At 46.2% G+C, this 23,076-nt stretch overlaps 1 protein-coding gene across 2 annotated transcripts in view; it reads right to left on the bottom strand.

Annotated features, from left to right (window-relative positions):
* Nucleotides 1–209: 209 nt before the first annotated feature.
* LOC8052110 (CD9 antigen) overlaps nucleotides 210–23,076 on the bottom strand; it is a 73,539-nt gene continuing 50,672 nt past the window's right edge. Inside the window, exons 1-7 of one of the 2 annotated variants that reach the window (XM_029973609.3) lie at nucleotides 16,723–17,170; nucleotides 11,227–11,424; nucleotides 10,269–10,343; nucleotides 10,077–10,175; nucleotides 7,314–7,535; nucleotides 5,473–5,556; nucleotides 210–2,460 (exon numbers count right to left, since the gene is read on the bottom strand). In XM_029973609.3, the coding sequence (XP_029829469.1) occupies nucleotides 2,386–2,460; nucleotides 5,473–5,556; nucleotides 7,314–7,535; nucleotides 10,077–10,175; nucleotides 10,269–10,343; nucleotides 11,227–11,424; nucleotides 16,723–16,821 (852 nt within the window). In that variant the 5' untranslated portion in view covers nucleotides 16,822–17,170 and the 3' untranslated portion in view covers nucleotides 210–2,385. Of the gene's footprint in view, nucleotides 2,461–5,472; nucleotides 5,557–7,313; nucleotides 7,536–10,076; nucleotides 10,176–10,268; nucleotides 10,344–11,226; nucleotides 11,425–16,722; nucleotides 17,171–23,076 lie in introns of those variants that run through there. The other variant, XM_029973610.3, reaches the window with a different exon arrangement.

Genomic DNA, 23,076 nt, shown 5'->3' with positions numbered 1-23,076 from the left:
CCTTCCCTCAAAGCTCTTTGCCTGCTGAGATTGGTGCTTTCCTCCGCTACACTTGTCTCTACCATTCCCTCTCCTAAAGTGGAAAGGGTGGAAGGCTTTGTGAAAGGTGCTTGTCCTGCTTTTCTAAACATGCAACAGACTATAGTTCTTCAATTTAATGTGTCTCTTAGTTCAAGAAAAGAAATAAAACATGCAGACAGACAAAGCAGTTTGAGGTTCCATGTCGTGGTAGATTAAATGGAATCTTTATTGTACTTGCAGTCATACAGAGCAATAAATTTTATGCGGTGGAAAAAAGAAAGAATGGTGACAGTGATCAATAATACATTAGTCTCCATGAGTGAGTACTACCGCTGTCAAAAGTTGAAAAATTGCCAACTAAAAAAAAAAAAGAAAACGAAAAAACAAACAATTGATCAACATGACTGACAAGACTTTCCGACACGCGAGAAAGATCCCTCACTGAAACAACTGTGGATATATTAGCAACATTTATGAATAACGAAAAAAAAAAAAAAAGGATGAAGTTACTCAAGCTCCTCTTTACAAATGAATGATGCAACGGCAAGACCGTAAAAACAAATGTAACGGACACACGTGCCAAAGTGTCACGATAATCAAGTGTCGCGGCGGTTGCTGCACGACCACGAACTCGAATGCACTTCAACGTCACCAACAACGACCTTTAAATGGAACTACAACATTATTGACATCAGCTGGCGGCTATGCTTTTTTGTGCTTCGCAAACTTGGTGCGCGAGACTTCCCGCCTTCCCCTTCGTAGCTTGAGCAAACGCCGCCTCAGCATTGAAAAATATGTGCACCATGAATGTCACGCAACATCTGTTGTACAAAATAGAGCAGGCTTTCCAATAAAGAAACAGCTTACTTTGCCACGGGGGTTTTTGTGTTGGCCCAAAAAGGCCTTTGTTCGTGCAGCCTCGGTAAACGATCGTCTCGACTTTATAAAACGCTCGGTTGGCAGGCGTTCCCCGAGCAAGTAATGGCAGAGTGTTACGGAGCAAACGCCAAACTTTAGAAAGGCTTCCAAAAAGGCAGCGCAAAGTCCCTTCCCAAGCAAGAGTCTGAAACTGCACAAACAACCGGCATCAACAACCAGCAATTTACGTTAATACATCGCTCTTTGTTTACGCATCACTTCGCTGCAAAGTGAATATCCTATCCTAGTTTTCGACGCTGAAAAAATAAGCGACAAGCATGGCTCGAAAGGCGTCGGTCACACCGCCACTACAAGGGACGTTCGCACAGGAGATAAGGACAAGTGTGCGTGTCTGTGTGGTGGATTTTGGTATGGTCATATGAAACATCACACTGCACATTGACTCAAAAAACAGAATACATACTGGCAGTCGACAAATGAAGGCAACACAATCTTTTTTTTACAACCCTTTCCCGGCATATTCCACTGGCAGTTCACAGTTGTGCTTCCTCAAAACTGTCCCCCCTAACTTGTGGCACCCTCCCTTTGGGTAAGCTATAGTGCCGCTGCGACCAAACATTCAGGCGCACTGTTGCGAGCTTTCGAAGCACTCCACGAGCAGTCATCACTTGGCACTCTAGACGCCATCTAGAAGAGTCAAGCGGCGTTCAAGCGCAGCCTTCTTCAGATCATGGCATACACTGCTCCGCACGTATTCAACTTTAAACAGTGCCATATGCACAGCACTGCGAACCAAGCGGTTTAGCCCGCACATAACAAGTACACGTCGGAAAATCGGCTTATGCGGAGCGCTAACTTGTCTGCTTCTTGAGCAGGGGTTGCAATGACACCCGGACACCAAGCCCTTATTGGTTGATTGAAAAAAGTTGTGGGTAGACCTCAAGGCATCTAACATTGAGGTCTACCCACTATCCTTCCCATCAAAACCAATCAGAACTCGGCACCGTTCCGGCAACACCGCGACCCCTGCGCACGAAGCAGACGACTTGCACTCCACACTGAGAACACACATTCCATACATAGGCTCCTTGACCCAAAACATATGTTGCGGTTACCTCCTAATATCCCCAGAGATTCGAACGAGATATTAATTCCGCATACTTTTCTCCGAAGCAAGGAACTAAAAATGAGTACTGTGTGCCTTCATCCCCAAAGCCTTTTCCTTGTTCACGAGCGTACCTACTTCGGAGACCCCACGTTCCTCATTCCAGGATTTCCCCATATCCCTTCATCCCAAATTTCACAAAAACCCTGAAGGTTCCCCTCCCCCCCCCCCCCCCACCCCAAACAGAAATCCCCTAAAATTCCCCAACTTTCCCTAGCTCTCCCCAGTTGAAAGAGACAGCCAACCTAGGGATGCCCGTACCACTGGAGATCTGACGGATACGGGCCAAAGCAGACAGAAAGGAAGGAGCGTGCAGTTGCTCAAGCCTTGAAACTGGCACCCCCATCACTTCGGACGGCGCAGCACAATACTATCGTGAAGATCAGTCCGAGGATCTGCAAAAAGAATGTGGCATCATGGCAGTTTGTCTCAGCACCTAAGACAAGCATGTGAATTATAAATATGTCATCTTGTAAACCCTGAGATGGGGAACGATAAAAAAAACGGACGAACACAACAAAATCACAACAAGATTTTGTTGTGTTCGTCCGTTTTTTTTATCGTTCCCCATCTCAGGGTTTACAAGATGACAATTGATTACCAGCTCGCCTGCACTCTCTCACTGCTTATAAATATGCTTAAAAAACAATTCCTGTGCCATCGAATGCATGGAACCTACATAAAAGTAACAACAAAATGAGAGTTTGGCAAAAAAAATAAATACTGTAAATGACTTATTTTTTGCGGGCTCAATATTTTGCGATTTAGGTAAAAGCTGAAGTTTTGAAATAATTCGCGGGTTCTAAATTTCGCGATGCGGTGGGATCTCAATATAGATTCCTATGTGTTTACAATTTACCGGAATTTTTCGCAGGACCTATTTTTCGCGAATTGTAGGCGATTCGCGAAAATTAGGCCCTTGCGAAAATTAAGTCGTTTACAGTATATAGAGCAGTTTATAAAAGTTTTCCCGCAATACTCAAGTATCCTCAATGAATCTCTAATGTAAAAAATATGTCGTCAGAATGTTGCAGTCTACCGTATACCATATTTACTTGCTTAATGAACGCATTCTCCACGGTACTCAACGTTTGTATGTTTCTTTTTTCCTCCTTAATAAATGCATTCCCAATTTAGGGTTCCGCAAGTCTCTAACTTAGTCCGTCTCAGCCAGCCAACGAGCGAATCTTTTTTGTCGCCAAGCGGCCAAGCCAAGCGATACCAAGCATGACAGTGTTAACGCCTCCCGTGTACTCTATGCCCGTCGGACGGACGAAAAACCGATGGGGGCCGCCAGCCGAAAGGTTGCACGCCGCCGTCGTCACTTCAGGGTGGCGGCGCAGAGACGCTCACAGCTCGTATTGCAAACGCGATCCACAAACCACGTGACCACTATTCAGCGTTGGAAAACTCTCTGCGATAGAGGCTCTTGAGAGTCTAACGCTGGGGCCTCGACGCGTCGTCTGCTTGTGCCCTACAGAGTCCGTGTTACGAAAAGTTCCGAACGCGGTTTATGAGCGGCATTTGTAATACGACCTGCGAAGAGGCGACGAAAGCGTCAATCGTCTGCAAACATCTCTGCCCTCCCTCCTGCTTTCCCCCTCGCCAGGCGAAAACGCAGCGCATGCGCACTCACGACCTATCCCCACAAGAGGCATCCATCATTAAACTGGAAACGCCTTCCGTGGTTTCAGATGGACCCTCTCTTCGATCGGCTTTCTATGCGAAAAGCAGGACGTCTGCTACTCGCGCAAGAGTTGCGGCAATGTCAGAACGACACCCAGCTCCGATTGGCTTTGACTGAAAGGATAGCGGGTGTAGACCTCAATGCCAAATGCCTCGAGGTCTACCCACTATCTTTTTCATTCAACCAATAAGAGCTTGGTGTTCTGACACCGTCGCAACCCCTGCACAAGAAGCGGACGAACTTGCGCTCCGCATAGCCACTCGACGTAGGAAGCGTCGTCTCGGAACGCACACAAGCGTTATTAGAGGTGGGGGAATGAGTAAGCACAACGGCCTTGGGAAGCGCTTCCGACAGGCACGGAGTATCCAGGACGTGTCGGCAGTACCCACGAGTGTAACCGCCGCGATTTGCTAAGTTGCAGCAGTGATCAACGGCGAAACCGAGCGGCACGCATGGCTAACAAAGCTGGAGTCGAGGAATCGCCCAACCTCCAGAGACGTTTCGTCCGTCGGAACCATTGACATCAACAAACACCCTGTCATCTGCGGTCCGCTTTCGGACGGTGAAATCGTGGATGCGGTTAGTAGTCCTAGGAACGGTTGCATCGCTACCCGTGACGTGCGAGCTTCGTGGGCGCACTTTCTTCCGCAAAAAGAATGCGGAAGGTGCCCTAAAATGGTCCTGTCGTTACTGCGGCATGCCCGCGACTGGCTGTGGGTACGCCTCCGTAGGCGGAGACGTGCCCTGCCGTGTCGAATCGGCACCTGAAATTATGTTTGCGTAAAGGTGGAAATGCACAAAAGTTTACCCCACAAAATAAATGCCCCCCCCCCCCCCCCCCCCCCTTCCCTAAATATGCATCAATATTTTTTCTAAAAAAAAAAAAAAGTGAGTTTATTGTGCGAGTAAACACGATATGCTATCCACAGTTATATTCGGAAACCGCACGTAAATTCTCGCTCTGGCGGAGCGCTTTTCTCTTAGCGCACGAGAGCGCTGTGGCGAAGCAGGAAACGCAAAATTGCAACGCTTACTGCAGGCTGTCGCTTCCCTGCAGTACACCACTGCACAGTGACGAGCATACTCAACGATGCCAACAATCTGGCCAGAGCAGACGAGTGCAAGAAATATTGTGAAACTCGCGAGTATCGTCAATATTTGATGCAAACATCAAATCGAGTAGAATGTTACTTGAGGCAGTAATCAAAAGTTTTAGAAATCCGCACGGGCCTACCGTAACGACCCAGCCGTGTAGCAGGGCTTGATTTATTATATCTTCGGTATTAATAAAATGACAATAAGTTCTGGCACAATGTTAGCACAAATTCTTCACATTTTGGCAAAATGTAGCAGGAGGTAGAAGGGTAAGCGCTTTGATGCATTAACAAATGCGTTGTCTGCTGTTCCCTACCAAGGCCAACGACGCTAAACATTAGAAAAAAAACTCCTCATGTTTGTAGACAACGAGCGAAAGCTCCGAAGCATTCCGAATTCGAGGTGTAAAATAAACTCCGGAAAACGCGTTATACTTTGCTCAAAAATAAACTCCGAAAACTCTAAACCCTAATTGTATCGTCACGTAATCACCATCGCTCTAGGCGCGGCACCGAGTGCCTACATGGTACGGGCTGTTGAGTTGCTGCGGTGTTGCGGCTCTCCTTAGCAAATAGGGATTATGATCATTGTTATCACTATTATTAAGAGACCAGAAGAAACCTGCCTGCAACACGGCGATGGCGAGACCAATGGCGCAGACGAGCACGAGGTTATTGTATAGGCCGTTCCACAGCGCTGTACCACAGCCCTGCAAAGAAACCATAACAAAAACACAAAGCAGTTATTTAATAAAAAATCAAAGCTGTGGTGCCAAAAAAAAATCCAAAAATGTGCATTTTTTTTTTTTATGATTGACAGTTATGAAATTTACTGCCATCTTTCTGATTATCTGCCAAGTTTATATGTTTAGCGGATCAATCCATTTAAATCTCTACGCAGAATGAATGTGTGTAGAAACTGACAGTAAAATGGCAGAGTCCCAAATTTGCGCTTTTTGGTCTTTGAATAGTCCGACCTGATTTCAACGTCCCGTCAGAGTTGAATTAATGAAAGTTTACCGTAACATAACGTGCGAAAAAGAAAACGATGCTCCTTTATACATGAAGGGGGATGTGCTCTGGTTTTCTCGACTAGACTCATCCGTGCAGTTCGCAACAACGAAAAACTCAAAGTCAAATTTGGGGTTTTACGTGCCAAACACGCAAGGCATCTGGCATGCCCCAGAGAAGGACCAAGGATTAACTCTGACCAGCCAGGAATCTTTTGTTGTGCAACCGAAATCTCGGTTAATCAACAGCTCTGCAATAAGCACCCGTTGGGTTGCAGGCACATCGGACGAGATTCGAACCCGCTTCTAAGGACCCATAGTTCCGTGCTTTGCCTTGAAGGCCACTGAGGCGGCAGAACAAAAGAGGAATGTGCGCTAAAATATTAAAATGGACTAGTAGTTGGTTCAACATACTAAATACATAAAGTGAAAAATAAAAGACGAGAAAACGGGAGAAAAACAAATAAGTAGTTAGTCATTTACACATGGGGATTTTCGTCTGCTAGACAATGGCGACGTGGTTCCCCACCGTAGATGAGCAATTTAGCCAGTGCAGTACTACTGCTAGCCTGGGGTCCTTAACGTGCACCACACAGTAGTGATATACGACTGCATGCTGGCAGAATGCTCATCCAGATCGAAATGGACAGGGGTGGAGATTGAACCCAGGACCCCTGGGTTTTGCAGCGAGAGCTTTCGCTCCACATGCTCCGAGCTAATGTACGCTAGCCCACTCGGCCACTAGTCCCACTGACAGGTTAGCACTATACTGACAACCACCATTTTTAATAAGAAATATAAGGAAGAGAAGAAAAAAAGGGGAGACGATATATACTAAAGGACAGAAAGTACAAAAACGGAAGAAATACTAGAATAAGTCAAATCAAAACCAAATGCACCAATTGAAGATCATAAAAAAATTAAAAACTGCATTAAACAATAACAATCTAAAAAAGATATACTTAAAAAAAGTAATTTAACTTCAGTAGTATAAAATCTCCAGTAAAGCTTCTCCCGCTTTTCTTTTTCTTTCCTTTTTAAATTAAAACGCCTACTGCGAGTTCTGCGCTGTCCTGTCGTTGTCGTGTCCTTGTCTGTCTCTCGTGCTTGATTTAGACCAGTGTCCGAAATTGTGGCCCCCAGCAATACAAATGGGAAATAATAATCTCAAACGCAGGCTCTCGTAAAGTGAGGGGCTGCGCATAAAGCAAAATTTTTGTTTTTTTACAGCTCTCTTGGCATTGGTGTTGCTCTTGAAGCTTCGCATCTAAGCATTTCTTACGTTCATGCACTACTATACGTGCAGACTTCTAAAAAAAAAAACGAGTCTTGCAAAAAGCGCAGCCCTCCTACTGTGTCATGGCGTCAGCATTAACAAACATAGCGGCGCCCATGGAACAAAGCAGGCACTGGTCTATAATTGAAGGAACGTGCCACAACAAGGAGGGAACATGCACCTGAGAATGAATGCCGTGGACGATGCTGGCAACGCCCTCAAAGTGCCGCACGGCCTCGCAGGTGCTCTCCTCCATTTCCACGCAACACGACTTGGGGACACTGTAGGCACCCAGCATCGTCCGGATGCCGATTTCCTGGATGCCTGGGATCGAGACGTCCGTCTTCTGGTTCATCTTGGCGTTGGCCCAGTCCTGGGGGCCGTCCACTCCGCAGCAGCGGAGCTGCGGCAAGGGAAAAAAGCGGCTCGTCACTAAACTTGCCGACAAGGTGAGAACAACGGGGAGAAGCTTCAGTTGCCCCGCCTCCAGCGCTTTGGAGTTTTGTGCACCTCGAGTGCGGACGAGCAGCCAAAGCACTTAATGTTGTGTGTACAGGCGTGGAACTCATGAAATGTACTTGGGAGCAGCCCCGGGAGCTGTTTTGGAGCAGGCTGGTAGCAGCTCAAATCAGTTTTCATTGCACTTCAGCTTGTGTCTTAGACGAGCACGAGAGCAATTTCAATTGTGCTTAGCAGCACAGATGAGCATCAGTGGTTAGGAAACTATGTAGATGAAATAACAGTGTAACAGGTGCAAAAACTTGGCCTTAGTGAGAGCCAAAAAAGCAAGTACCATATGTTTCTGAAGATAGTGTCCTTGATATTTTCTGAGTGGCTTTCAGCTGCTCAAAATGCAAATCAGCACTGTTTATAGCACGACCCACATGTGTTCAACATAGTAATTATACGTGCGAACCACGTGACGTGCTTAAGCAACGGACCTGCAGTTGTGCGGAGGAAGAGGGCAACAAATTTTGAGTTTATCCTATTGTACAACTCAATATCAAAGCATCAGACTATGATTAACGGAGTTATCCTATTCGAAGCGATGAGCCAGAGCAAGATTAAAGTACGCCGAGCAGATCTACCGCTCGCGTGAGAGCTGCTGGCCGGCAAGGATTCGGATCGGACAGCGTTTCAGTTCAATCAAATCACGATTTATCTTGCAGGAATGCGGTTCTAACTTCTAACGATGAAGCACTAACAGGAATCTTTCGCAAATGTGTACCCTCAGGCTATCTGACGCTTAACGACTCGACCTCACCTCGGCTGACTTGCTTAACCGCTTGTAGTTGAAGACTAACAATCCATTCGCAGGTGATGTAGCGCTTGGAATCTGACTCCCGAGTTTTTCCGCGTGCTTGCGACTCGGGATACACAGAAAAATAAACGGAACAAAAAATTGCAAGGCCGATCAAGCTTAACGCGCTCATTGTTGCCATTCGAGTCAATAAAAACCGAAACCAAGACAAAATATTATTATTTTGGCGCACATTGTGCGATCTGGAGCACAATGGTGCAAAGTATTGACTGTGGCGCAGTTTCCACTAAATGGCGCAGGATGGCGCAGACAAATGCGTCTGGCACAAATGGCGCAGCCGTTCCACGCCTGGTGTATGTTTATACAGCCAGAAGTTGATCAGCTCCATTGAACGTCTGGTTTCTCAGCTGTAGATGAGAAATTTAGCCGGCGCAGTACAACCACTAGCCTGCGGCCTTTAACGCGCATTGCGCAGTAGCGATACCCGACTGCATGCCGGTACGAGGCTCATCCGGATCAAAACGGGCAGGGGTAGAGATTGAACCCAGGATCCCTGGGTTCCGCAACACAAGATTTCGCTTCATGTGCTCCAAGCTGGTGCGCACCAGCCCACTCTGCCACCGATTTCCCATGGCCAAAGTGCAGTGGAAGGCAGAATCTTGTAACTTTCCCCGGTACAACAGATTAGCAACTGTAAACACAGAGAGCACGAATTTGGGGGTTTTACGTGCCGAACCGACGAAAGGAGTCTTAATTTTCACTCCCACCCAGCGAACGAGTAAGGACTGATTTGGATAACCTGGGGATTTTTTGACCTGCAGCAGAAAGATCGGTTACACGGCCGGGATTCGAACCCGCCACCTTGGGACCCGTAGGCCGGTGCTTGGCCTTAAGGGGAGACACTGCTCTTTGAGGCAAATGTTTACTAAAAAAACACATTTTTAAAAATGTGTTTTTTGAAGTTTGGCAAGGACTTATCATCTTGTCCTGAAGGATTTTAGTTAAATAAGTCCTTCTTATCTTGAAGTATTGTCTTGGAAACAAAGTAAAATGGGTCTGTGGATTTTTTAAAATATTATTTCTGAGTGAACTATTTACACCCTTTACTATTTTATGGAAGCCATATCTCCACTTGCACATTTCTCATTTTCATATCTTTTCCTTTCTCTGCTAGCTGTATGCGTGACATATGCAATAAGGGGTACAAATATATTAAATAGACTGTCAGGCTTTTTGTAGGTGCCTCTTAGGCATCCTGCAAAAAATGATTTTAAAACTGGAAAGTTCAAAAGTGTCATAAGAAGTTTATAAATCATACAAGGATCATGTGACGGGCTAGTTAGTTATACATTATAGGTTATACATTACATCATTATAGAGCTTTCATTTATACCTTATTGGATTGCACATACCTCTTAGTTCACTGATCTATGTTTATTTTCTTATCTCAGTGTTTCAATTTGAATTAATCCTTCCCATAATCTTTACAAATTAAATTTTCAATATTAATAAAACTAATTAGGTTATGTCAAAACAAAGTACATATTTGTAGTCAGATTGTAATGGCAAATAAGCCATGTAAATTCCATTTTAATTGAATCACAAGTTATATAAAAAAAGCTCTAGAAGCAGTGTTCCCCCTTAAGCCACCGAGGCGGCCAAACGCACAAAGGCGCCACTCACGTCGTGCTGCATGGCGTCGATCGTCTTGGTGATCACTTCCGAGGTAGAGTAATCCTTGTTGATCATGTGGTTGACTTGGTCCTTGACCGCCTTCTCAAACTGGGATTGACGAGAGCAGAAGACAAAAGATCACGCACCAAGAATCACTAGCCAAAACAATGCACGCGTAAGAAGGGGAATGTGAGGCTGTACCGTGTCGAGGTTACTCCAAGCCCAGATGCCCCCGGTGACTTCGGCGGCAATGATGACCACGAGGAACACGAAGAACTGAAAAGAAAAAGAGTTTTTAGAAAAGAATTGTCAGTGACCTTTATTTTGAAAGTCTTAAAGTGCTTGTAATGCAGCATCTAAAAAGTAACAATTAATTTTTTTTTAAGACATTATGCGGTTGTTTTGGAAAGTGAAAAAGAACATTTTGTTTTGTAACCGACGTCACGTCACCCGATGTCACCTAATCTGGTCATGTGAGTCGACGTCACGGTGTCAAGTTGTGGAACACAAGAATTTTTAACGAGGTCGGTCGAACTCGAGCGCAAAGGTTTGAGCCAGTCTTAAGGGGGCGCTAAAATGGATCCTGAGATCGTCTGTTTATAATGACGACTCAGCCTATGGGCTCCAAGCACCTTGAAAAACTTGAAATTACACTCAGGGGCGACCGATTTCCCTATTAAAAATCTAATTAAATATTGTGACATGCCCCTTTTTCTCTGCCTTGCGCAACTGACACCAGGATGGCGCTTTCAAAAAAATAATTTCTGTATTACGTCTCCCACACCCAAAGGTTTGAAGCTTTTGGCAAAATATAATGCACGGAGCGCCTAAATAGAGCAGCAATAAAACATTTGGATTTCACTGGTCAAATATTTTATAGAGATGCTGTAGACCCAGAGCTGCCCATGTACCGCCCCCCCCCCCCCCCCCCCCCCCCCTCCAAGAGAAAATAGGACCCTTGTATTCCTACTTCAGTGAGTTTACTAGGACGTCTTGCTATCTAGAACTGGTGATATTTATTGACTAAAGCCCAACAAACAATACGCCATCAAAAACAAGCTTGTACAAGAAAGCACTTGAGTGTCCCTTTAAGGGTGACATGCAGAGTGGCAAGTTCATTGCAAACAATGTATCCAGAGAGTTATGTCTTCATGCTCACAGTGCACAGCATGCAGGGGCTCTCCCTGAGGGCCCCACAGCAGCCGAGGAAGCCCACGATGGCCATGAAGGAGCCCGCCCCTAGCAGGATGTAGATGATGGAGTAGTACATCTGGCTATCCTCTCCCTCGTTGGCCAGGTACTTGCTGCTGTCCAGCAGCAGCATCACCGAGACCACCACCACTGCTATGCCCGCCAGCTGCACACAGAGGGCATACAGTCAGTTGCAGAAACAAGACACGGGAACAAAAAAAGCCTCCTCTGTCACCACTGCCGCACAGGGAAAGCTCTGTAAAGGGCTGTTCAAACAAAATGCAGTAATTGCTGTGCGCAACAAAAAGCACATACGCTTTGAAAAACGCTAACGTTGAGGTGTATGGGTGTTCGTTTTGAGTTTGGATGTCAACCAAACAAACAGCGTGGCTTTCCTCCTTGCCCCTTTCCCTTTCTTGTTTTCGGGAGACTGGGGACTGATAACAGCAGAGGCCTTGCCAACAACCAGTAAAACGTATGAGTGGCTGCCCAGATCAAGGTGACAGGCACGTTTCGAGACGTTTCAAGTCCCTGTCCAAAAACGCAAGCAAAGCAGAGCTTCTCCCCCCCCCCCCCAGCAAAAATAAAAACGTCCCAAACCAGACCAGAACCAGGGGAAAACCTCCACTACCAGTACAGCAAATGTTGTGCACAGCATTTGCTGTGTCCTGTGTGGACAGCCCTTTACTTGATGTGTTCTAACACTTCATCAATTCCATCTCACCACCACCATTAGAACCGAGCCATACAAAATAGTAACCACCCAGCACCCCATTGTTCGTTAGACGTCTCACACCCACCACCACATCTCAATGCTGCGAATTGGAGAGCAATTGACACTTTGGGCTATTTCCCAGGGACCAAACTGAAGTGGCACAAGCCTAGTGGGGCACGCCTTAATTGCTATGCCCGCAAGCTGTACACAAACACACAATCGGTCTCAGAAGTAATTAATAATAATAAATGATTGTGTTGTGTGTATGTTTAGACAGCCGGGAGTTAGTCAGCCCCAGTGGGTGTGTGGTGCCTCAGCTACAGATGAGAAATTTAGCCAGAGCAGTACCACTGCCAGCCTGGGGTCTTTAAGCTGCACCACGCAGTACTGATACACGACCGCACGCCGGTACGATGCTCATCCAGATCGAAACGGGCAGGGGTGGGGTAGAACCCAGGGTCCCTGGGTTCTGCAGCATGAGCTTTTGCTCTATGCACTCCGAGCTGCGGCGCGTTAATACACTCAGCCACCGATCCCCCCGCTCAGTAACTCAATGTTGTGAATTGGACGGCAATCAACATTTTGAATCGTTTCGCAGGGAAGACACTGAAGCAACTTGAATCGGTGAATGTATTCTTGAATATGATGAAAAGAAACTGGATAGATCACAATTTGAAATGAGTACAAAAGAATGGGGTCAGGTTTAAGCAAGATAATGAGCGTACGAAAGAATGCAAAGAGGTTAAAGGCAATGGCTCTATTCAAATGGATGCATAACATTATTTCCAGACCACAAGAAAACAAAATCTCATCAAGGAGCTACGCAACGATTTTAACAGTGAAAGAATTTGCATGTTCTACTTTTGACATTGTTTATCTTATCACAAAAGACAGAAAACACATCTCCTTCCTTCGAAATGTTGCGATTCCGCCGCAAAATCATGAGGCAAAAATTAAAATATTTTCCGACTTGCAAATGTGAGCGACGGCGATGAGAAATGCGCGGCGTGACGTCAATGGGGGACTTGTAAAACGATAGGACGTTGAGCAAATACCTGCTCGATAAGAGGTAATTCTTCTATAACTCTTGTCATTCCAACATAAATATAAATGCGTAAAAAACCTGGTATCATCGACAAAACTTTTATTATCCGGAGTTTCAGCGACGCCATCTATCCGACGTCAGCAAAACCGTCAGTTGTATCTGCTACCACAAACAGCCGGCAGAAGCCGGAGGGGGACGGGGGCAGAGCCGAACGGGGACAGCCGGACCTGGGCAAGACTTTCCTCCTTTCGCTATATTGATCGCGCTGTGAAAACACCGCTGTGCAAGCACGTGGTCACGTGGTCGCGAGCAATGAGTTCTCACTGCTCACTCATGGCTCTAGAGAGAGAGCTTCACAGCAACCTCGCGCGTCCCCCATTCACGTCACAGCGCACGAGACTCGGAAGATGGTGAAGGAGCTGAAAGGTGCCGAAAACCTCAATCTTAGTCATTTTTTAAAATAAAAACGAAAACATGCAGGCAAAAGCTTTTTTTTTTCTTTTTTTGTTCTTTACTTCAGAAAGGTTGAGACACCAACTACCAAATTATTTGAGTAAGGCACTGAAATTGTGGCACAGCTCCTTTAAAATTGATTTTACCAGGAGAGTGGCATCTTCCTTCACAATCCTCTGCCTACTAGTGTTGCGGAGGCAGGAGTGCCAAGGTCAGGAAAATGGCTGGGGTTAGTCAATGACCATCCAATCCCAAAAACATTTCAAGACCTCGGAGTTCACATATTTTCAAACACTAAATACTTGTTATAACATGCAGGGTGCTTCAAGTAGTAAAAGAAAGATAAATTATCCTCCATGTTCAATCCAAATTTTACAAGCGGGGGTGGACAGATAAAAACTGATGGAGACCTCAAAAAGACTCAAGACGTATACTGCAAAGCAAGAGCTGTGGGCATTAAAATGCAACTCAACCAAGTATGAGTAATTATTAATGTGATTTCAAACCATAACCACTCACAGAAGTGACAGACTTTCTTAACTGACAACCTTTTCCATGCATGTATGTTACCAAAAGGAAATCAAGAAACCTTGGCAAAGATCCAGGCTGGCACTTCTGCTTCCTCCTAGGGCTATCATTTACGAAAGTCCAAGGCCACCTCCTTCACCACGTAAACAAAAGTTATTTTCGAAGGTCACCTCCTTCACTACGTAAACAAGAGTTATTTCGAGAGCACAACAGCTACCTAGAGCCGGTATTTTAAAGATGATCCAGATTGTCTTTTGGCTTTTATGCAAATGAGATTTATTTCTGCATGTAAGAAATCCTTCAAGAGGATCACTTCATCCTAGGCAATGAACCATGCCATTCAAACCGACTCCATTGCAATCCTACGACGAATGATTATGCTAGTTTAGAAACTGAAAAGTAGAGGGGACTACATGGCAACAATCTATCAGAGGTTGGTACTGAAAAGAGCTGCTGTTTTCTGAACAAGCTTGCATCTTTTCCCAGGAAACAAAAAGTGGCAGCAGCACTGTAATATTCTGCTTAAATTTTTACACTCATCATTTGAGGGCAGCTTGTTAGTCTCATGTGAGAAGGACAAGCAAAACTAGTAATAATGTTTGCACTGATAGATATTTTGCTTAATTACCCAACTACCAAGGAGCATGCCATGAGTGTATTACACATGCCGCACATGCTGGTGTCTGCAGCAGTAATTGTTCTAAACCAAACTCGAAAAAGAAATGGCACTTTGCATGTGCATTCGTCAATGCCTTACTTTGATCATTTACTTAAAATTTTTTATACTGACAAGGCAAGCACATTTATTTACATTCCCAGCATCGTCCGTGGTGCTCAGATAATTTGGAAAAATGTCTATTGTCCATGTATTGGCACAATACAAACTTCACTCCATAAAAAAAACCTATCAAAATTAAGTAAAGTGTACATAAAAACAAAATGCTGGCATTGTTTAACAGCGCATGCACTGCAAAAGCGACAGACCCGGATTTTGACTGGCAACGTAACAAAAAAAAGCCTTTTGGCAATCTCAAGTCGTCTTCCACAATACCAAATTGATACAAACGTGTCGTGGCCAGTCGGCGACCCTTCAAACTATTATTGCCCGCAATAGGGCGTTTTCAGCGCCGTGATTCCGTCCACCATTTTAGCGTTATGAGTATTCTGGCACAGGCAGAAAGTGAGCATTCCGAGGATCGACATTGTACCCTCAAATCAATAGCGCACAAAAAAAAGCTTACGAGTTTCACCATGCTGACGTCTAAGGACAAAATGGCAGATTGATGTCGCGCAAAAACACCCTACGCAGTGTTTTTGCGTGGCATCAAGTTTGTCAGACGGCAAGTTTGTCCGCTTCTTGCACAGGGGTTGCGAGGATGTCAGAACGCCGAGCTTTTATTGGCCGACTGCAAAGAAATAGTGTGTAGGCCTCGAGGCAAAAGCTAATCAGAGTGTGGCGTCATTCTGGTGTTGCCGCAACTCCTACGCTTAAGAAGCAGACGACTTGCTCCTCGTATTGCAAACAATACGAGTGTGGAGAGTCCGCCGCGCTTCTCAGCCGTACCTGCCAGACTCAAAGCTCTGGTCCGGGCTGGCACAGAAAAGCGAAGTTTATAGGGAGCGCAAATTGTCTGCTCCTTGCGGAGGAGGTGCGGCGACGTCAGAACGACGCCGAGCTTTTGTTGGCTGGTTGAAATAAGTAGTGGGTACCCTTTCCATCAAAGCCAATCAGAGCTCGACGTTGTTCTGACGTCACCGCAACTCCTGAGAAAGAATCAGACGACTTGCTCTCCGTATAAGTCCCTGTCACAGGGCCCTTGACAGATTGAAAGATGTGTTATGTCCCCAAAAGTTTACGTCTGCGAAAGCGCCCTGCAAGAACGCTCCAGTCGTCGAAACTAGCTCATTTCTGTCGCAGTGTAGTCGCCGGCAGAATGAGAACGGCGGGGCGTCTTTCTTGGAATGCCTGGCCTCCAGCACGCGCTCGTTCGCCTTCCGCCGTGCTTCGGCTGCGCGTGCACGCTCGATGCTCACGAGACGCCGCAGCGCTATCGAAGGTCGGAAGCTCGCGCCGGGGGCGGGACAAGTGAGACTCCTCACTGCCCTTCTCATCCTGTCAGTGACTACAGTCGGACAGGGGCCACAACGGAAGTATTCCGGAGGGCTCGCAGTAAACAATCGAGCGTTTGACTGTTATACCCGCGGAGATAACGGACGTCTCGACGCCGAGGCACGGCAACGCCGAGGAAGAGCTGTTTACGGCCCTATAAAAGCGTCTGCTCAACGACGTTGTAAAATAGCCTAGACTCTTCGCAGCGTAGCGAGCTCATAAAAATGACCCCTTGCCCTTTTAACTACTATACTACAAAGATATGGGTCGAAATTTTCGAGCATGGAAATCGAGCATCGTCTTTGAGGATGCATGCAAAAATCAATGACTGCACCTTCCCTATTTTTTTTTTTTCATCCACGATACGTTTTATTGATCTACAACATAATCAATTAAACTTGATGCACTCAGAGGGAAAAAAAAATCGGTAAAGGAGAATTCATACACGAGTAATTAATGCTTCAGAAAGGATATGATCAATATGCGAGATTTGAGATTTTACGACGCAAGTAGAGCTCAAACCGCGTACAATACGGAATAAACTAAAAACTAATAAAAACAAACTGAAACGTGAGTCACGCGATGGAGGAACACACAACGATCCGTTACTCACGACGAATGCAGTTGCGAAGAAAATGCAGTGCGCCAGCGTGCCAGCCAGCGCCCACTGCTTCCATTTCGTCCGGACACACTCGCACGGCCTAAACCCCATAATTTAATCCACAGACCCCCTCAGCGCCTAAATCGGCGGAGCCATGAAGACCAGCGCGCGAGGAAATATCGCCGCCAGCGCACGCACTGCCTGCCCTGCCGCTCGCTTCGCAGCGCTCGTGGAAGCAACACTTCGATGTTCCTCGCTCGCGGGGCAAACACTCACTCGCTCATCCTGCGAAAACTACCACACCCGCACAGGGCTACATGAAAGCAGCACGCATTCAAAGACGAAATCAGCGGCTAGCAGAAGATAATCCACGCGTTCGACAGACTTCCTAACGGTACCCGTAGAAGAGACCTACACACATCGACCGACCATCTGCGACTGTTATGGTAGCCCGTCACGTGACTCGGCGGCGCACCTCCGACAGCTGGCTCCATCTCTCGGCTCGTCTGGAAAACTAAATCCCGCATCATCGCGTGTGCTGTGTGGGCAAGCGCACGCAGCGAGAAATGTGAAGTTCGACGATGGGAAAAGGTCACACACGACTGTGCCGCCGCGTTTTTAATTGCGAACTGTCCCCGTATTTTTGTGCCCTACGCTGTGGTGCGAGGAGTCCGCCTGACACGCTAACCCCTTAATTTTAACGACCCAAAAAAAGAAAAAAAGAAGCTAGGAGGAGGTTTAAAAAAAAAAAAAGAAAGAAAAATTACTACTGGAAGGGAGGGGAACGGCGGGACGACGTGACCAGGAAAACATATCAGTGGCGGCGTCTTTAACCTCCGATGGCTCGGAGCGTTGGGCGGAAAGGTAGCAGAACAATGAACCTAAGCGAGAAAAAAAAAAAATAACATACAAATAGGGTGGATGGATTGAGAGAGCATTAGCGTAGTTGGTCGGCCCCCGCCGCCGCTCGTGCAATTAGAATGCCGTCTTCATCACTGCTAATGCGACGAACGAAAATTAGCGATGCGGACAACGCAGTCCTGTTGCCGTGCAGCCATTGCGAGTGATTAGTGTCTACTTTTTAACGAAAGCTTTGTTGCCTCTACTAGCAGTAAATTTTTGTTTTTGTTTTACGTTGTTTTGTTACGAAGTTAAAACTCAATTCGAAAGGCTACACAAAATTTGAGTAAGAGGCTCGCATACTACCTACCTCCTCCTGTTACAAACTAAACTGAAAATATTCCACGCTAGGAACTTAAAGGAGAAATGCAAGAACATACCAATGTGCTTTTTTACGTGGTGCGCAAACCTGTATGTTCCTTTTAGAAACCATTCCTTCTCATAAAATAATGATTCTAAACATAGGTGATCTACACATCAGATGATAACAACAACACATCTAGCATCAACAAGCCAATCACCAGTTGTTGTCGTTGCTACAAGCCTATGTTCAAAACAACTAGTATAGTAGAATGTTCTTAAGCGGAAATCTAACCTCGTGACAAATTTAAAAGTTTTATACTAACTTGCCTCTCTAAAAACTAAAAAAAAAAAAAAAAAAAAAAAAACCCGCTGACGCCGTATTTGCGCAGTGCACAACAAGAACACTTATTTGATGCACCAGACAAGAACTACAGTATGTTCTATAGTAGACGAAATATGGCCAGACACTACGCGCTCAAATGTGCAGGACATATGACCCTACTTTGAACTCTGGCCAAGGAGAAAAAACAGAGAAGCTAGGGCCAATTTCACGATGGTCATAAATTGCAACACAACGGCCTCGCCGAAAGTCACGTCGAAAGGGATGGAGTCCGCTAGATCGTATAATATTGATGGCAAGAATAAGCGAGACGTTCGTCATCCGAACAACAGGGCCCACGGGAGCCATTAGGAACGGGACCTGCCGGCAAGTAATGGCGCAGTGGGCCGTTCGGCGCTCCCTGTGAGTCGGCTCCACGCAACGCTCCGAAGCACCGCAGTGATGCCGATACACCGCTATCGCTTTAGACAGGGACGATCGTTGTCGGCGCGTGCAGTCGTGTAATCTCTATTCTGTTATGCACGTTAAATAACCCAGCTTAGCCGCCGTGCTTCCATGGCCAAATCGCCCATCTATACAGCTCGGACCAAACACCGCCAGCATATGTTATAATATGCATATCTTCCTCCCTGTGTACACTTACTCGCAATATTTGACGCGACTTTTGATTGGGCTAACAGTTGGTTCACACTTGACGTTACTAAAACAGCTCAAACTGAACAAGGACGAAGAGGCACACATACGACAGGACTGGCGCTGACTTCCAACTAAGGTTTATCGCAACATCAAACCGAGCAATATATACCATCGCCTGCGGGAAAAAGCACACACAAATAGAACAAATACAAAAATTATACGATAAAACACTTATCTACCCCGCGCTAATCGAACCAGATAAAAACATTGAAGAAAATATACTTCCTTTGTCAAAAGGCATGCTGACTCACTTGTCTCCAGCCTTCCCAATAAGGAAAAAAAAAAATCCCCTATTTTTCTTTGTTTTGTCTTTTGTAGTCCTTCAGCAACTAGGTCATTTTTCAAAAGCGGTGACCACCTAGTAGATTGCTTAGTATCGATAGACGATGCTCGCAAACTCCGTTATTGAAACACCGACCTGTTCGTCCAATCTAAATGCGGCCACAGCTAAAAGGAATTTCATATATAGCCCCAGTTGTGCAGTCAATACAGAAAAACCTGCTGTGTTTGTTTTAGAGCGCAGCTCTTAGGGGCCCGTTCCCGGCTTGAGTGGCGTCGGCGTCGCCGTCGGCGTCGGCGTAACCAAGGTCACCTCAAGGTCACCCCAAGGTCACGTGACCCCCCAGGGTCACGTGACCCGACCCGCCGAGGTCACGTGACCTCCCCAATGACGTCATCGTCACTGTTGACGTCACCGGAATCCGCATCGTCATCATCATCATCACTGATGACGTCACCAGTGACGTCACTGATGACGTCACCGGCATCCGCATCGTCATCATCACTGATGACGTCCCCGGCATCCGCATCGTCATCATCACTGATGACGTCATCAGTGACGTCACTGATGACGTCACCGGCATCCGCATCGTCATCATCACGGATGACGTCATCAGTGACGTCACTGACATCCGTATCGTCATCGTCATCATCGCTGATGACGCCATCAGTGACGTCACTGATGACGTCATCGGAATCCGCATCGTCATCGTCACTGGTGACGTCATCAGTGACGTCACTGATGGCATCATTGCATCGTCATGTGACCCCCCAAGGTCACGTGACCCCCCCCCCCCCCCAGTACCCTTCCCTCCTCCTCCTCAAGAGCTGCGCTCTAATTCGGTGTTACAGGGAGTTGTAAACGGCTTCCACTTTTTTTTCTTGCTTTTTCTTGCGCATTGATTTTTTTTTTTTAGTAAGCATTGAACATATTTTGCCAAGCTTGCAAGGAGCAGAAGAAAAAAGACAATTAACACCGTACCTAGCCAGTCACTAAGCAAGCAAGAGCCAGCAATTGCTTACATGCAGCCCCTACAAAACGTTGAGAGCATAAAACGTCAACCTGCTTCGACCTCCAGTTCAAGAAGTTAAAATATGTGGGGTACCTTACCATGTTACTATCAGGTCTTTGCGAGAGCCTTTTACAACAAAATTAGTGTTACATTAAAAAAAAAGGTACTCGCGAACATATTAACAAAAAATCAGTGCAAATCGTGCCTCGTATGCATAAAATTTCACACAAAAACACATAAAATAAACGTGTTCAATGCGATGTTTTAATGACAGAGCTCGCGAACATAGCCTATAGGTACGAAACCATCTAGGGGTCATCTTGCTGGGCACTAAGCGCTGAGGGGGGTGAACCGCTTTTGAAAATGACTAAGTTCTTAAAGAGAGCAAAGGACGAAACGGAGAGAGAAATATTAGAGGCGTTCTTTTTCTTATCAGGAAGGCTGTAGACAAGTGAGTCAGCATGTCTTCGGTGTGTCTCACTGACAGAGAAGTCTCTTTCCTTTGTGGCCTTATCCGATTCGATTGGCGCGAAGCAGGTAAGTATTTTATTATACAATTTTTGTATTATTTGTACTTTTTTCATGGGCAATGGTACACATTGTGTGTTTTTTTTTTTTAAATAAACTTAGTTGGAAGTCAGCGACAGTCCTGGCGTATGTGTGTGCCTCTTCGTCCTTGTTCAGTTTGTTGTTCACAATGTCACAATGTTCAATATGTTTCGCCAGGGTTTTAAAACCACACGTCTTTAATTTAGTCTCGTTTATTCTTTTTTTTTTTTTTTATTGATACTTCAAGCGACGCACAATGTAACTCCTTAGTCGTTTCCGGGACGGGTTTGATTCATATGCATTTCTAGCGCTAACCCTCTCAAACGATCGAAGGGCTGCTCCGCAAAACATCGGTGTTTTAGGCAAAAACAACTTTCCAGGCAGACGGCTTCTAACGAAGGCCACCGAACTTTGGCCGCATAAGGTGGTAACGTTGTCTTTTTTTTTGGGGGGGTCGGGTTTTATAAGTATGTTTTTTTTTTTTTAATTGTTTTAATGAGAGCGATCGGAAGACGTCATTTCTTTCCAACAGAAAACGCGTGCCGGAGGCAAAGAGGAGCCAACGTGCCTGCAAGGACAGACATGCACTGCATTAGTCAAATTGCTTGCCCCACTACAGTGGAGATAGAAGTCTATTCCAATGCAGAATACCTTTCCATTGTGTAAACATCCATGCAACTCATTTTCACGTGTAACAACGACGACACGTCACGCAAGACCGACACACAGGTCAAGGTCTCGTGTAAACTTGACGTCATGATCCCACAAGACGTCATGGCGACACCATGGCGTTGCACAACGTCCTGAGGTCACGTGACGTCACACAGTAGCTTCTTGAAGTCAAGTGACGTCACACAGTAGGTTCGTTCGATTTGCCTGCACCAATGCAGAAAAGCGTAGGACAGTGTACTTCCGATCCGTGTATTGAGACCACGACCGGAAGTACGCAGGAGGTGCGGGTACATCGAACGAAGCTAGAATGTGACCGGCTTCATTCGCGACCCATTCTGGGAGCTTCCGAGTTTATCAGAACACGAAGCAGACGTGCCAAAAGCTTCCCTTTTCTTAGAAGGCGGCGTCATCGGGAGCTACCTGCCCAGCAGACACTCGTGGAGCAGACGAGAAAACCGTCGACCCTGCGTTATAAAGAGCGGCGCCTGCTCCCGTCCGTCTGCTCGTCGGGCGGAACTGGGCGGCACAAGAACACGGCGCGCTAGCTCAGGTGCCGCGAGGAAGGGAGGCGCCTTTCCTGACGCCTATTTCGGCCCGGAAGTTCGAGCACTTGGAGAAGCCGTTTCCTCCTCTCCTCGCCTCCACCCCCCCCCCCTTTTCTTTTTATTTTTCTTTGTCTCTCTGTCGTCCGTCTGCCTGCACACTACCTCAGTCGTTCGCGCGTTTGTACGTTGTGCACAGACAGCGACATTCCGAACTTCTAGCGAGGCTTCCATTGACAACAGGGAAACAGGGCCAGGCGTGCAAGACTCGCGTAACATGTGCAATGTTCACATAACGAGTGCAGGAATCGCACAACGTTCACATGACTCGTCTCAAAGGACTGCACCGAAACCCGCGTGCTCTCGCTTTTCCGCGTGCGCGCATTTTTTTTTTTTTCGATAGGAAGTGACTTTTTTTTTTTTTTTTAGCTGTTTCCGGTCGCTTTAAAATAATTATAGAAGACCCGCTAAGCAGCTAAGGTGGACTTCGTTACAGCGTATAAAGCCGTCTGCAAATGCGACCGCAGACTTTTACGAAATCTCGAACGTTAAAAAGTGTTTCAGAGAGATCGGAAGACCTTCCCAAAAAAACGTTGTCCCTACAGAAAACCGGAAGAACCGCATCCTTATTCAATCACCCATCATACTTCAGCGATTGCACACAACAAACAAATTACGTAAGGGACCAAAAGACGACGCTGGAGGGAAGGGTAGTGGAAAACAAAGAGGTACACCAACAAACGCGTCGACCCAATTAAAACGTCAGGACTCAAGCGCCCCTTCCCTCGTATCATTTCATTGCGTTCCTCTCTATCTCCCACCCAGTCGTTGTCGTCGCAACTTCGACAAGGTTCGACTTCCTCGAACTTCCGACGCAAAGTTCGACCAGAGTTCTGCGAAAGTTCGACCGAAGCGCGACTTAAGTGCGCTTGCCCAAAAATTTACCGCGAGCTGACACCAGCGTCGTGGGAAAAGCGCGATATTTATTGGGCGTAATGTTTCGTCGTTTGACATTAAACTAGCTGAAGCATTTAAATAACGCATGTTTGTTTCTTGTACCGTGTAAGCGTTG

This window comes from Ixodes scapularis, unplaced genomic scaffold (assembly GCF_016920785.2).
Source record: "Ixodes scapularis isolate PalLabHiFi unplaced genomic scaffold, ASM1692078v2 PGA_scaffold7__128_contigs__length_106722199, whole genome shotgun sequence".
Classification (NCBI taxonomy): domain Eukaryota; kingdom Metazoa; phylum Arthropoda; class Arachnida; order Ixodida; family Ixodidae; genus Ixodes; species Ixodes scapularis.
The sequence above is the reverse complement of the archived record's forward strand: the minus strand, read 5'-3'. Positions and strand labels throughout refer to the sequence as shown.